Source organism: Acinonyx jubatus, chromosome C2 (assembly GCF_027475565.1).
Source record: "Acinonyx jubatus isolate Ajub_Pintada_27869175 chromosome C2, VMU_Ajub_asm_v1.0, whole genome shotgun sequence".
NCBI lineage: Eukaryota > Metazoa > Chordata > Mammalia > Carnivora > Felidae > Acinonyx > Acinonyx jubatus.
The window spans coordinates 57,250,508-57,267,007 of record NC_069384.1 but is presented as its reverse complement, the minus strand read 5'-3'; the positions used below and the strand labels follow the sequence as shown (position 1 = coordinate 57,267,007).

Here is a 16,500-nt window from a genome sequence, read left to right as displayed (position 1 = left end):
CTCACAGTCACGTGTACAGTTTTTGGTATCTTTCCCGCTGGAGGTCCAGGAGTAGTTGAAGCCTTGGGTAGTCGCATTGGAATTGTTGGCTGAAAGACAAAATTCTCAGAATCCAACCTTTTTTGTACAGCTGTAATTTGACTTTACTTTGATGTGCTGAATTTTTAATCTATGTGACTTTGGGGAAATCTGAAATTGAAAATATGCTTTCCTACACGGGAACACAGCTGGCATATTAAGCAAAAGCTCTGTAGTTTATGTTTAATGCCGACTTGTCACTGATTTTCTTTTTCTGTTCCTGTCACCAACTCAGATCACTGGGAGTACTGTCAAGATTACTTTAATGCTATCTTAAAATTCCATGAGAAATGAGAAGTGCAGTATAATAATTCACCAACCCATATTTTTAAGATTACAGTGATTGTCATATCAATATATAGCCACAATTTAGATTACAATTTGCCACTGAGCAACTCAAAACCAAAATAGCAAACATTAAATGAAAATTGTAGCCTTTTGCCCAAACCTCAACATTGTCATAGCTATACTAAAACTTGTGTTTTGTCTCTTTTCAGTCACATAAGGAAAGCCTTGCTGTACTCACTTTGAGGGATGGTATTTGGAGTCGATGTACCCACGTCTCCAAGGGTTGTTGATGAGGTAGCTGGATATCCTATTTTGAAAACAAATTTCCCAAAGTGTTAAGGTATATACATTCCCATGTTTGATATGCCGCTGTAATTAACAAGGGTGGCACTCAGAGCATGGAATATCAGAATCAGAAAGAACCTTGGTGAATACAGTGCCTACTGCCTTCATTTTATAAACAATGCAACTGAGTCCAAAAGGCATATGCTTGTGGCTACATACCCAATATTCAATATCATTTCTGTGATATTAACTCAGTTCTCCAAGTGTATCACATTCACACTTTCAAAATATGATGTTTCGGTGTCTTTTGTGTGCCAGGCTCCAGTCTACATTCAACAATGAACATGAGGTGCTTGTCCTCACAGAAATTACCTTGTACTGAGTTTTCACGATTGTACATATTTTAATATGCTCAATATGGTTACATATCTACGTTAGTTCTTAGCTTTCAAAATCATCCCCATGTTTACAGTCTATCATTTCCCATTCTTCCCCTCTCTCTTTTCCTCCCAAAGTGAAAGATGAATTCATATTCATTTGAAAATACCTCAGGGGATGAAGCAAGATAGATTGAAAGTGAAAAGTACCCAATCACACTCCATTTGAAAACATGGTTTATCTCTTGGGAAAACAAATGTTTAATGCATTTATTTTTGTGTATTTCTCCTTTGTTTCAAAAATATATTTAAGGTCGCATACATAAATACTCAATTCAAGAAGACAAAAGAAGTAGATAGAAAGGGAAACTAAAGCCAAGGAAAATATGGTTAGAAAAAGTATGTTAACCTCTGTCTAAACCTGAGTGGGGATGGTACACAAAATGCATTTCTTGATGTCATGTACTCTTAACAGATGTGGATCCCACATTGCATCAGAACTTTCTAGTAACAATGCTAAGAAATAAAGAGTATATGTTCTGCCATCTGTGGCCATCATAACAACAGTCAATTTTCAAAAGAAACACAGCAATTCTTTTTATTATGATTAAAAAATAAATTTCTCACCTGTCTTTTAAAAAAGAATACTGTATACTGTGTATAATATTCTGAAAAATATCCTCATAGTATGGTGGTCAGTATGCTCATTCACCTGTAAGCTTTAGATAGTAGTGAATGGTATCCCAGCCTCCCAGGTACCTCAGCTCTGGCAAATCACACGCTTAAATAAAAAACATGGGTGGGGCGCCTGGGTGGCTCAGTCGGTTAAGCGTCCAACTTCAGCTAAAGTCACAGTCTCGCAATCCGTGAGTTCGAGGCCCATGTCGGGCTCTGTGCTGACAGCTCAGAGCCTGGAGCCTGTTTCAGATTCTGTGTCTCCCTCTCTCTCTGACCCTCCCCGTTCATGTTCTGTCTCTCTCTGTCTCAAAAATAAATAAACGTTAAAAATTTTTAAAAAAACATGGGTAATTAAATCCCTAAAAAAAAAATACATGGAGGACACATTGATAAATTGGTCTCATGGTTTATGCATCTATAACTAATTTAGAGAAATGATCAACAACAATTGTTTTGCAATCCTGCTAATGAACACCAAAGACACGCTCTGCCCAAGCTCCGTCAATAGTCAGATATGGGGAGATGCGTTAGAGGCTGCTTCAGATGGTGCCATATGAGGAACTAAAATGGGCAACAAGCATCAGGGTGGCAGAAAAAATGTTTTGAATACTGAATATGCACAGCTTCATTTATCCAGCAAATACTTATTGAGTGCTCAGTGTGTACGAGAATTGGGGATGACATGGAGAGAGAAACACTGCCCTTGTTCCCAGAGTTTAGTGAGAATAAAGGTCAGCGTGACAGACTATCAGCTGACCACCAAGCCCATTCTTCTCTCTGGTGTGCATGAACTGCATCTCCTAGCTTCCTGTGTGGTCGGTTAGCTATGGCCATGTACTATGTCTTAGCCAATGGGACGTGAATAGGAGTGATGGTTGTCATTTCAAGGCCTGATGTATAAAGCCTCCCATGTAAGATCCTCCATGATCTTCCCTCATGTACTATCAGATATTATGATGCAGGGAGGCATAGAAGCCCACGAATGAAAGGTGATAGAACTGCCAGAAACCTGGGTTCTTGAATGACTGTGTCATTCCAGCTACTGGATCACAGAATGAATTTGAATTTCACTTCTCTCACTGAGATGGCTCTACCTTTGTCCCTATCTGCAGCAATTCCTTCGGTAACCTATTTTAAAATTTTTATAGTGTGATGTACTTTTAAAGTAACCTCATCTCCTTTTTATTTATTTTTTTTTAATTTTTTTTCAACGTTTATTTATTTATTTGGGACAGAGAGAGACAGAGCATGAACGGGGGAGGGGCAGAGAGAGAGGGAGACACAGAATCGGAAGCAGACTCCAGGCTCTGAGCCATCAGCCCAGAGCCTGACGCGGGGCTCGAACTCACGGACCGCGAGATCGTGACCTGGCTGAAGTCGGACGCTTAACCGACTGCGCCATCCAGGCGCCCCATTCATCTCCTTTTTAACACAAGGCAAAGAAAAATTGCATAGAAGGATAGAAACGACTAGTCATAAGTAATCTTTGGATACTGTGAAATACTGAGAGATAGGTGTTTCTCCTAATTAATAGAGGAAGAAGAGGTGAAAGCAAAAGGGAGAAAGAAGGAGAAAGAGAAGAAAGACTCTATCCAGTTTTTGAGAAATTCTCAGAAAGACGAAAAGAAGGATCTCTTTACTCTGGGACTCAATTCCTCATGTAGGAGAGAGTGAAACTTTTATTGTTGGTGGCAGTCTATTATCTCACCTCCCACAGACCAGTATCATTCATTCTTCTTCCTTCCTTCCTTCCTTCCTTCCTTCCTTCCTTCCTTCCTTCCTTCCTTCCTTCTTCCCTCCCTCCCTCCCTCCTCCCTCCCTCCTTCCCTCCCTCCCTCCCTCCCTCCCTTCCTCCTTCCCTCCCTTCCTCCCTCCCTCCCTTCCTCCTTCCCTTCCTTCCTTCCTCCCTTCCTCCCTTCCTTCCTTCCTTCCTTCCTTCCTTCCTTCCTTCCTTCCTTCCTCCCTCCTTTCCTTCTCCCTCCCCTCTCATTCTGAGACCTAACCTCCGCAGAATTCACTGAGTGATTACATAAGTGAAAGCAGAAAGGAATGGTTTTAAAGTGGTGATATGATAACAATGGTGATAATAATGATGAAGAAAAAGAACTAAGAGGTAATCATCAGAGACCTTTGTATTTATTTGTAGGCAATATTGCTGTTACCTAGAAATCTCAGTCTAATAAGCAACTGCCAATCACATTTTAAAATACCTCTTACTTACAAGCAATGGACACTTTCCCCAGCCAGCGATTGCCCACACTGCCCATTAGCTCCACGTGATTTAATTCTGTCAGGAATCAGTGGAATCCTGATGACATGGGATAACTTGACTGAGAATTTCATGTGGATTAAAATGACTGATTAAATTTCTTTCCTGGAGAATCAGAAAATAATGTGACATAAATCCTAGCTCACTGCAAGTTTACTGCAGGGAAAGGAGAATTCATTCATTCCACTGCATCTGCATCTTGTTCTTGGACCACGTGAGAGGAGGAACACTGACTGCCCCAGGCTCACATGCCACCTTGATCTTTGTGTCACTGTGTCTCTTGCCTGGCATACATCAGTGCAGCTTATGCTTCCTCTCACAGGCCTGCAGAGTTTGTTGAGGGCTGAATGTGTGCCAATAAGCTTCTGGGAACACAAGGATCATATCGCTAAGAAGTCCAAGCTCATTTCAGTCCAAGCTCATTATTGGTCTCCAGCTGAATTTGGCTTGGGTCTTGGCCTGAGGGTCTGTACCTGGTTGCACAGGTTATTGAAAGAATGATCCCTTTACCATGAGACCCTGATCCTCATGTGCAAGTCAGAGCTGAAGCCATTTAGAAAACTGTCTAGTACTTTAGGTAAATTAAATCCCACTCACTCCCCTTGGCTTTACACTATGCTTCAAGGTCCTTTGGCATTACATGACCTGACCTCCAACAGTCTCCACATTGTTATCTCCTGCTACCCCCTTCCTCTGTTCTGTCACTTATTGACCCAGCATTTGGGAGCCTCTATCTTCCAGGCATTGTGCTTGGGACTGGCGGCACTCCTCTGGAGTTGAAGTTCAGAGCATATGGACATCAACCAAAGAATCACAGAAACCAGTCCAAATAGGAGGACAAGTGAAAGAGGAAACGGCTTCTGCAGTCTCAAGAAGGCTTCCCTGGGGAATGTAGCAGACTCAAGTGGGAGCAGGGGAGGGGTGGTGGGAGCCTCTAGGCAGAGGACACAGACAGTGCAAAGGCCCCCTAGGCGGTCTCACGCACTGTTAGCAATAGCAACGTGTGGGGCATGTCTATCAGGGCTGGGCCTTTGTAAGCCCTCAAGGAGGGTTTGTTCTGTGTGATGAACTGAACTGAGTATGAGATTGTGAGCCACTGCTTGTCACAGTGCACACCCATGGCCTCAGCCGCAGAGGACAGTGATCAAACTGTGGCCCACTAGTGGCAGAAACACTGCTTGTTTCTCAGCGTTGTTTTGTTTGGCTGTTTTTGCTTTTAGAAGAAATCTCTTCCTAGGGCGTGGCCTGGAGATCCGTAACTGTAAGAGGACATAATTGGCGGTCTTTTGACATCAAATAGAACATTTTAAAAGAATTCTATTTCTATTCCTCTTAGCCAAGTCTTTAAGATTCATGTTGATCATATATTTCAGCATGTGAATAAAGCAGCTTGTTTTTTTTTTTTTGTCTTTCTGTTTCAAGGTTATATTTATACTCATAATAGAGCAAAGCCTCTTCAGCACTCAATACTTGGTTCTATATTATGACATACTGTGTAGGCGAGTAATATGCCAAACCCAGTGACAGAGTTGTTTGCTTTGTTTGCTGGTTGCTTACATGTTCTTCAGTTTGAATGCTTATTGTTATTAAACCTTGCAAGTATCCAGAGATACATAACAATAACCCATATTTCAGGAAAGAAGAAGGGGTTTGGGAGAAAAACACTACTTTGTACAAAATGTCTTGCCTATATTAATTTGAAAACTGCCATGAGGTTAGATGAGAAGTTTCAAAACTTCCCTAGCCCATTCCTATTTCAACTTAAAAATGTTTTTCCACGGAAATTAAAAATTACCCCTTTATGTTATCACTAGAAATTCAATTAAGTTAGAAGACAGCTCTAGTCAGTTCTGAGTTAAATGGAGGAGACAGAATCATGTTCTTTAAGAGCTAATTCTGGTTGGCTCCTTGTGACATTGTGAAACAGAATGGAATCTCTTCATCTGGACTCCTACCATCTTCCTGGTGACTGTCCCTCTCACTGCCGGAGAAGGGAAACAAAGGGAAATGCTGGAGGTCTCATGGAGAGTTAATTTGGGGGAAATGCTGAAATATTTTCCAAACAACTTAAAATTTTAAAGATCATTTAAATTTTTTTTTTCAACGTTTTTTATTTATTTTTGGGACAGAGAGAGACAGAGCATGAACGGGGGAGGGGCAGAGAGAGAGGGAGACACAAAATCGGAAACAGGCTCCAGGCTCTGAGCCATCAGCCCAGAGCCTGACGCGGGGCTCGAACTCACGGACAGCGAGATCATGACCTGGCTGAAGTCGGACGCTTAACCGACTGCGCCACCCAGGCGCCCCTTAAAGATCATTTAATATGAACTTACTCTGTACCAAATGAGAGAGACAGGTGAGCAGTCACTGATGCAAGGTAAGTGGAGGATAAAAGTTAAAATGGTAGTTAAAAAAAAAAGAAATTGTGATTTGGTCATTGTTTCCTCCTTCAAGGAGATAAAAAATACAAGTAGAGGTCTTGATTTATTTTGAGATGAATTTTCTTTGCTGGACTCTTGTTTTGATCATGGCATGCCTTCCCAGACTGGCTTGTGTGGGTCTAGCTTTATAGTTGCTCTTTATGCATTTACATATTTGATACTCAGAATAACCATATGAACTAGATAATACTAACTCCTGGTTTTTAAGGTGAGGAAACAGTATTTGAGAGGCAAAATGACTTGTCCATATTACACAGCTAGTAGTCAGCAGAGACAGGAATTGAACTCAAGCCTGTCTGACACCAGAGACTATATTCATTCCACTCTGGTAGACTTATAAAGTATAGTTGGCCTTGCTGCAGAACCAGGGGGTAGCCCTGGAATTCAATCATGGTCCCCAGCACACAACCTCCCAGGATAATTGATAGTCTATGTGTCTCTCCCATCATCCTCTCTCAGCCTCCCATTGTAAGACTGCCCTGTCTTCAAGCCCTGACCAGGTGCCATTTTCTTTATAGAGCCTTCTTCCGCTCTCCCTGAAGCCTTTCCTTTGTTAATCTCTTCCTCCTCTGTGCTTGAAAAAAATATCCTTAAGCTCCAGGATATTTACTGAGTTATCAATACTTAACTTACAGCCAGGTGTTATCACTGTTCCAGGTGACAGAGATACCTCAGCAGACAAATCAGACTGAAAAAAAAAAGGCCCTTATGGGATTCACTTTCTTGTGGGGACAAGCCAAACTAGTGAATTCTACAGGATGCTAAAAAAATTCTGTGGAGAAAAATAAAGCAGGGAAAGGGGATTGGAAGTGAGATAGAGGAGGCTACAGTTTCGAATTAGGTGGTCACGAAAAGCCTCATTGAGAAGATGACATTTGAACAAAGATTGGGAGAAGATGAGAGTGGGAGCCATGTAGATTTTGGGGGAAAGGATTTTCTAGGCAGAGGGAAAAAGTAAAAAGGCCTGAGGTGGAAGCAACTCTGGTATGCTGTGGGAACAGAGAGAAGGCCGATTTGGGTGAAGCAAAGTGAGCAAAAAGGAGAGTAGTGGAAATAAAATAAATTGGATATAACATGAAAACTTTCAGGCTAACTTTGTAGATATTTGCTCTTCCTTACCACCCATTTTCTTCCTCCATTAATGTGACCATGATCCTGGTGGGTTTTATTTACGTAAGTATCCATCTCAAGCAGAAGGAGACACAGAATTCTAGGGCTAGATTATTTGTTTTTACTAACACACACACACAGTACCCACACACACACACACACACACACACCTTAGACAAAGATAGACTGGTTAATTAATCAACCACTCTATTTCCTACTTTAGGTTCCTACCATGTTCCAAAGGGACTTAAGGGGACAAATAATACAGTGTAACATTTTGAAACTTATGAACCAGGTACTATATTAGGTGTTCTGCATGACTACTACCTTCTGTTGCTTTTAATAATCCACTGAGAAAGGAACTACCCATATTAAAGTTCTTCCTTTTCTTCTTTCTCTTGTTTTCCCCTATTTTCTTCAAGCACCCACAACTTTGGCCATGCTTTTAAAGCTCTGTTTATTTATTTTTTTTTAATTTTTTTTTCAACGTTTATGGGACAGAGAGAGACAGAGCATGAACGGGGGGGGGGGGGCAGAGAGAGAGGGAGACACAGAATCGGAAACAGGCTCCAGGCTCTGAGCCATCAGCCCAGAGCCCGACGCGGGGCTCGAACTCACGGACCGCGAGATCGTGACCTGGCTGAAGTCGGACGCTTAACCGACTGCGCCACCCAGGCGCCCCTGAAGCTCTGTTTATTATTTGCCAATCCATTACACTGTTGCCAAGAACTATAGCTTTCTGTGGATCATCTCCGTGGGTAAACCATCACCTTGTCATGGTTGCTTCATTTTCACAAAATTACTTTATCTACTATTTGCTTATTTATTAATCATTTTATTTTTTTTTTTCATTGTGAGAAGTGTACTCTTTAAACCTCATCACCTATTTCACCCATCCCCCCATCCACCTCCCCTCTGGTAATCATCAATTTGTTCTCTATAGTTAAGAGTCTGTTTCTTGGTTTGCTTCTCTCTGTTTTTCCCTTTGCTTATTTGTTTTGTTTCTTAATTCCACATATGAGTGAGATCATATGGTATTTGTATTTCTCTGACTGAGTCCTTTTGCTTAGCATTATATTCTCTAGCTCTATCCATGTTGTTGCAAATGGCAAATTTCATTCTTTTTTATGGCTGAATAATATTTCATTATATGTATATATATCACATCTTCTTTATCCATTCATCTATTGAGGGATACTTGGGCTGCTTCCAGAGTTTGCCTATTGTAAATAACACTGTAATAAACATAGGGGTGTATGTATCCCTTTAAATTAGTGTTTTTGTAATTTTTTTTTGTTTTTATTAACACACACACAGACACACACACATGCACAACTTAGACAAAGATAAGTTGTGTGTGTGTTTTAATAAATACCCAGTAGTGCGATTCCTGGATTGTAGGGTAGTCCTATTTCAATTTGCAAGGGAACTTCAAGTTTTCCACAATGGCTGCACCAATTTGCACTCCCACCAATAGTGCAAGAGGGTTCCTTTTCCTCTATATCCTCATCAATACTCGTTTCTTGTGTTTTTGATTTTAGCCATTCTGACAGGTATAAGGTGATATCTCATTGTAGTTTTGCTTTATATTTCCCTCATGATGAGTCACATTGAGCATCTTTTTATGTGTCTGCTGGATATCTGAATCTTTGGAGAAATGTCTATCCATGTCTTCTGCTCATTTTTTTAATTGGATTATTTGTTTCTTTGGTATTGAGTTGTATCAGTTCTTTATATATTTTGGATACTAACTATAAGATACATCATTTGCAGATATCTTCTCCCATTTAGTAGGTTTCCTTTTAGTTTTATTCACTGTTTGCTGTGCAGAAGCTTTTTATTTTGATGTAGTACCAATAGTTTATTTTTGCTCTTATTTTCCTTGCCTCAGGTTTTTATTTTATTTTTTAAATAAAAAGTGTATATATTTAAGGTAACAACATGATTTGATATACACATACATAGTGAAATGATTAGTATTGTCAGCTAATTAATGTATCACTCCTCACATAGTAACAATTTATTCTTTTGTATGATGAGAGCACCTGAAACTTACTCTGACCAAATTTCCAATATTCAATACAGTATTATAATTATCATGCTGTATATTAGATCTCCAGACTTATTAATCCTACATAATTCCAACTTTGTACGCTTTGACCAACATCTCCCCATTGTCTCTTCTTCCTTGACCCAGGAATTACTGTTCTACACTTTGCTTCCATGTAGTTCACTCTTTTAGACTCTACCTATAAGTGAGATCATGCAGGGTTTTTTTCTGTCTTATTTCACTTAGTGTAATGTTGTCCAGGTTCACCCATGTTGTTACAAATGGCAGAATCTCTCTCTTTTTTTTTTTTTAAGGCTGAATCACACACACACACACACACACACACACACACACACAATTTCTTTACCCATTCATTTGCCAATGGAAGCTTAGGGTGTTTCTATATCTCTTAGAGGTGACTAGTTTTCTTTTCTTTTCTTTTTTTTTTCTTTTCTTTGTGTATATACCCAGAATAGAGATTACTGGATCACATAGTAGTTCTATTTTTTATTTTTTTGAGGAACCTCAAAAACTGTTTTTCATATTGTTTTCCATAATGGCTACACCAGTTTACATTCCCACCAAGAGTGACGAGAGTTCTCTTTTCTCCGTATCCTCACCAACACTTGTTATCTTTTATTATTTTCATCATCATCATTATTATTATTATTATTGGTAATAGTCATCCTAACAGGTGGGAGGTGATATCTCATTGTGGCTTTGAGTTGCATTTCTCTAATGACTAGGGATGTTGAACATCTTTTCATGTACTTGATGGCTATTTGTATGTCTCCTTTGGAAAAATGTCTATTTAGGTCCTTTGCCTATTTTTAATGAGTTGTTTCTTGTTTTGCTATTGAGTTGAATGAGTTCCTTATATATTTTGGATATTAGTCCCTTATCATATATGTGACTTAAAAATATTTTCTCCCAATGTATAAGTTACCTTTACATTTGTTGTTTCCTTTGCTGTACAGAAGTTGTTTAGTGTGATGTAGTATGCTTGCTTGTTTTTGCTTTTGTTGCCTAGGCTTTGGTGTCATATCTAAAAAAATCAATGGCAAGGCCAATGTCAAGGAGGTTTTCTCCTATGTGTTCTTCTAAAAGTTTTATAGCTTCAGGTCTTATGTTTAAGTCTTTTACTTTATTTTGAGGTGATTTTTGTGTATGCTGTAATTCCATTCTTCTGCATGTAGACATCCAGTTTTCCAAACACCATTTATTGAAGAGTCTATGCTTTTCTGTTGTGTATTTTTGGCACCCTTGTTAAAAACCGTTGACCATATATGGTTGAGTTTATTTCTGGGCTCTCTATTCTGTTCTGTCAATCTATGTGTCTGTATTTATGCCAGCACCATACTGTTTTGATTACTAAAGGTTTGTAGTATACTGAGAAATCAGGAAGTATGATGTCTCCAATGCTGTTCTCTCTCAAGATTCCTTTGGCTATGTGACGTCTCTTGTGAATATAAATTTTAGGATTGTTTTTCCCTTCCTGTGAAAAAATACCATTGGAATTTTGATAGGGACTATACTGAATCTGTATATCACTTTGAGTAGCATGGACAATTTAACAATATTAAAATTTCCATTCCATGAACATCAGATGTCTTTCCATTTGTTTGTGTCTCCTTCAATTCCTTTCATCAGTGTTTCATAGTTTTCAGTGTACAAGTCTTTCACCTCCTTGCTTAAATTTATTCTTAAGTATTTTAGTCTTTTTGATGTTATTATAAATGTGATTGCTTTCTTGACTTCCTTTTTGGACAGATCATCATTGGTCTCACTGAATTTCTTTTAAAAGCTGAATTTTAATGGGTAATACAGAAGAGAATTTTCAAATGGGCCTCTTTGTACCTTTGTTTTAGATGAGGTTCCAGAGGCTAAGAATGATTTTATAGGGCAAGTCATTGTCACTTCTAAAGCAGAGTTCTGGACCACCTATGAGGGGCATGTGGAGTGTGTTCTGTTAACTATGGTCCATCATCAATCTCAAGACTTCATAGGGGCAGAAGTGCCCCAGGTGAGGATTTTTTTAAAGGTATATTTATTTATTTTGAGAGAGACAGAGAGAGAAGTGGTGGAGGGACAGAGAGAGATGGAAAGAGAATCCTAAGCAGCCTCTACATACTCAGCACTGAGCCCAACACAGGCGGGGCTGGATCTCAAGACCAACCAGGAGATCATAACCTGAGGTGATATCAAGAGCCGGACCCTTAACCAACTGAGCCACCTTAGGCGCAGTGAGGATTTTTTTTAAAGAGAGTTGTCAGGGTGCTACGAGTCAGGTCCCCTCTCACGTGGGTGGTGGGTAAAAGAAGAACCTGCCCCCTTACCTTAGCCCAAGTGGAGTGTGGTTTCAAGAGAACTACTCAGAGCTGTTGGCCTACGTGTCCTGGAGTTTGGGATGAAGAGGACCAGTGCCTGACTCAGGCTAAAGAGACTTCACTGGGAGCCTATGCTTGACTAGTAGTGTTGAGAAGAGAGATATGGCCCTGTTGGAGAAGAGGAGCACTTCCACCAAATAGGAGGCCAAGGTGCATGTGTTCTCAGATAAAACAGAATGCCATGGAAAGAAATCTCACCCAGGAATATCTGGAGGAGCAAACAGCTCCTAAGGGGACAGACTTCCAGCAGCTCATGGGCTATTGGGGGATAATAAACAGAAGCCTGGTGGAGAGGCAGGACCTGCATCCTGCATCAAGGGGACAATAGCCATGGGCCAGTCCCAAATTTCTGAGAAATTTGCCAGAGCGCCCCATGAGGTCAAGATGGCAATTTTTATTCTCCCCACCCACAGGGCACCTACGTCAGATTGCAGTCAGCCTGACAAGGAAGGTCTTTTTCATCTGCCTCTCTCTTCTCTTCTGCATGCTATGACCCCTAAAGCGAGGCCCGAACCAGGAGTGGAAGACAGGATTGAGCTGCACAATCAAAGAGACATTTTCTCCACCCTCTACAGACATAAAACACACAACCTCACATCCCAGGCTTCTGCAGCTGAGGTACACCAACACACAGTGGGCAGAAAGGGAAGAAAGTTCTGGATCAAATTAGTTTTTGCAAGTTTTGACATTACATTTGTCAAGGCTTTTTAATTATTGACACAAGTCTGTTCTTGAGTCTGAAAGGGACCAGACAACATTTATTATATGAAAATCACCAAAAAAGCTTTCAGAGTCTAGGGAGAAATTATTCAACAGAGCTCATTTGGACAGGGAATAATGGGGAAAGGAAAAATCTTTTTTTTTTTTTTTTTTGCTAATTTTACCCACTTCAGCTTATTTATTCAACAAAAAGTAAAAGTGAAAGTTATTTGTAAGTTCAGGCTGCTGCTGTGATCTGGTTTGTCAAGCTCAAAGGTCCGAGACTTTGCCTTACTTTTTTTTTTTTTTTTTTGGAGAGAGAGAGAGAGACACAGAGCGTGAGCAGGGGAGGGGCAGAGAGATGGAGACAGAATCTGAAGCAGGCTCCAAACTTCGAGCTGTCAGCACAGAGCCTGATGCAGGACCCAAACTCATCAACGGTGAGATCATGACCTGAGCCGAAGTGGAACGCTTAACCGACTGAGCCACCCAGGCACCCCGAGACTTTGCCTTATTTCTATGTAAAACTGAACCTGAAAATATAATTCGTTTTTTCAGATAGTAACATTTTCACTTGACATCCTATTCTCTTGACATAGCGTCTAGCCACATAGCCACCTAGCCTTTCCTGCAAATGTGTTACTATACTCCATCAATGCACCTGCAGCACAAAGAGCCTTTAAACTCATAATGATATTAACTGGAGAACTACACTTAAAAGAATATAGGCCATCAACTACATCTAAACACATGTGAGTTGGCTTCATCAAGCCCTAATGTCAGGATTATGTGCATACTGACCTTTACACCAGCATAAAGGAAATATATGGTGTGAAATCTTAATCTCTGCTCAAGACCCTTTGCCCATGGGAGGCAGATTGTTTGGGGAACGTGTGTTCACTGAATGGCTAAAGCAGTGTGTATTACTGGATTTCTGGTCTAGGAAGGGTTTCTAGGACCCGGTTGGGGGAGATGACAGGAAGCAGGACAGAGCTCATCACACGTTGTGTGGAGTGCTTAGAGACACTCAATACTTTATGAAATGAATGGAAGAATAGGCCAACTGATAGTTTTTTTCCCCCAGAGCTACCTTGCTCCCAAGGAGGAAAACTGGATAAACAAATACTCAAAGTAAACTAGTCATCAAGAAGGCTACCCTTGGCTTATGGGGGACGGGTATGGAAAAAAATGAGAAACTCTTTAACAACTTGCAACATGAGCCCCGGGTGCAAGGTGGTTGAGAAGATGCAATGATGAGAATTTCCCAGGATTAAAGGAGAGCGCTGGAGTTTTGTATGAATTCTGTACATATCTCTGGGCAATGAAATTATATTATAATAATGTTGAGAAGGGAAGGATAATGGATGGAAGAGGATTTTTTCTCCAATTTATTTCTGACTGAGGAAATGTTAGCCCCACTTCTGGAGGCTGCATTTCTCAGAAAACACTGATCCAGAGAAGAGAAAGATTAATATAGGCATAACTGTCATGTTGACCTTTTCATATCAGCTATACCAGCTTCACACAGGAATGGATTTATTCAGTGTCTAAAGATATTTATTGAGCACCCATCCTGTACTGTCAGAGGCAGTAGGGCTCAGGCTCTCAAACTTGTCTGGGCTCCAGCACTTTTTCTGGATCTAGGGCTGTTTCTATGACTTCAGTTAAGTTATTTAAACTTTTTGTGCCTCAATAGCTTCATCTGTAAAATGGGGATAATAATAGTGCCTGTAGCATTGCGTTGTTGGGCGAATTAAAAGAGATAATACATTTACTAGTTTAAAACGCTGCCAGGCACATCAGGGGCACTCAAATACTAACAGATATTATTAATATTATTGCTTAATACTATAATATAATTGGGGTAGTTGGTTAAAGATTTAGGTAATTACCAGGCAAAAAACTGGTATGATAGTCTGCTAAAAAGCTTTTATTTATCCCTCATATTTAGGCAAACCAGCCATGCTGGATCTTCTGTTGAAGTACTCTCCATTGCTGCATACGCCCACTCTAGTTCAGATCATTATCACTTTACATCGCTTAGAATCTGCATCATTTGGTCTGCATGCTCTATCCTTGCTTCTACCACTTACCATACACATCACCTCTATGTCACTCATATTTTTCACATACTCACAAAGCCACGGTGGCTCTTTGTTGGCATTCTGTTCCAGTCCAAATCCTTGGCCCTTAACTGAAGCTCACCGTCACCTGGCACCTCACCTAAGCAAGCTGTGCCCACCCAACGAGCACCGTCAGCACTCACCCTGCTTGTCTTCTCATGCCTGACACTCATTTTATTTTATATCTGTGCTCAGGACGATTGTCTGAAGATCCATCTCTCATCTTTCTTCCACCTGAGTCTATATTTCCTTCCAGCTCCCTGTGCAGACCTCCCTGATTCCACCCTCCGCTGTTCCCAGTACTCCTCTATGTTGGCAGGCTAGCAAGCTTTCTCCAGAGCCCCTTCTTACTTTAACATCCAACATCTCGACCTGCGATAGATCTTGTGATCTGCTTCCCCCAGTGATCTACATTTGACAATCTTGTCCGATGGCATATCTTCCGGTGTCATCCCTCAGCCATTCTGACATGCTTTCTCATAAATCAGTAGTTTTGGTGCATCCCCTGGGAAGCTGCTGCCAACAGTCTGTACCTTTCAGTGTCTGATCCCCCACCCGCTAAGGATCAGGGGTGCTTGCCTGGAGAGTTAGACAATGGTTAGAATCATCCTGGACCCGGTATTTTATTCGAAGTGTTTGGGGGTAGAAGGATCTAGACTGTGAGGACCAGCTAAAGCTTGAGAGAAGGCTTAATATCAAAACCAACATCATCAGGTCCAAGAGTCATGTGCAGTCATAAAAAGAGGCAGAGCCAAAAGGCCTGTGGCTCTGTGGACAGTGAAAGAGGATGCTAGGCAAGTGGGTCCTGCTAGATTGTAAGCTCTGTGCAACTGGGTCCCTGCCTGTATTGTTCATCACTGTATCTCAGCACCTCTAAAGTTCCTGGCACCTTGTAGGCACTCAATGTGTATTTGTCGAATGAATGAATGTCTTCAATGATTGCTGGAACTTCTGAGGCCTGTTCTGTTAAGTCACACAACCTGTAGCCAATTCCAAGTCAGAGTTAGAAGGCATAGAGCTCTATTCAGCAGTGGAAGCTCTTGAGTCATGTACTGCCCCACCTGAGATTGGTCAGGTGTCTCTGACTGTTCCATCCCACTGGCTTGTCTCATCTCCCCATTTAGCCTGTCAGCCTCATGTCTTTTCCTAGGACAGTGCTGCCGTTGCAGCTGGGACTCAGAAGACACCATCAGTTCAGGTTGAAATGCGCGGGGCTCCCTGGGTAACTCTTACAGTTGGCTCTGAGTTATAAGGTTCTCCTTCTCTAGTAGAAGAATATTGTTTCCATTACCTTACATTTGTTTAAAAAGTACCTTTTCGATGCAGAAGAAAAAAAAGATACAAACTGGATGTTTGCAGCAAGACATGTAGCTTAATAATTATGACTGAATTATACGGTGCATTCCATCTTAGAATTTGGACTGAAACCATAGGCTTTTGAAGTTGGTTTCCATGACATGTTCCATCCTGCTTCCTTTCTTAAAGAACACAAAGGGTGGATCCTCCCAGCTTCTGAGACATTGTGTGATTTCACAATCACGCTCCAGATTTTCAAGACAAAATTTGGATTTTTCAGTAGTAATTCGGGGTTTATCTTAAGAAAATAAGTTTTATTTAGCTATAATGAGCCACTGATTTAACATTTTTTTGACATTTCAGACTGAAAATTGTTCCAAACATAATTTATTATTATTATTTTGACAGAGGTCCAGATT

At 40.6% G+C, this 16,500-nt stretch overlaps 1 protein-coding gene across 7 annotated transcripts in view; it reads right to left on the bottom strand.

The window, feature by feature from the left end:
• CD96 (CD96 molecule) overlaps positions 1-16,500 on the bottom strand; it is a 97,564-nt gene that overhangs the window by 18,391 nt on the left and 62,673 nt on the right. For all 7 annotated transcript variants that reach the window (XM_053220820.1, XM_053220825.1, XM_053220821.1 and 4 more), the window contains exons 9-10: positions 605-673; positions 6-89 (exon numbers count right to left, since the gene is read on the bottom strand). In XM_053220820.1, coding sequence (XP_053076795.1) covers positions 6-89; positions 605-673 — 153 coding nt within the window. The remainder of the gene's footprint in view (positions 1-5; positions 90-604; positions 674-16,500) is intronic.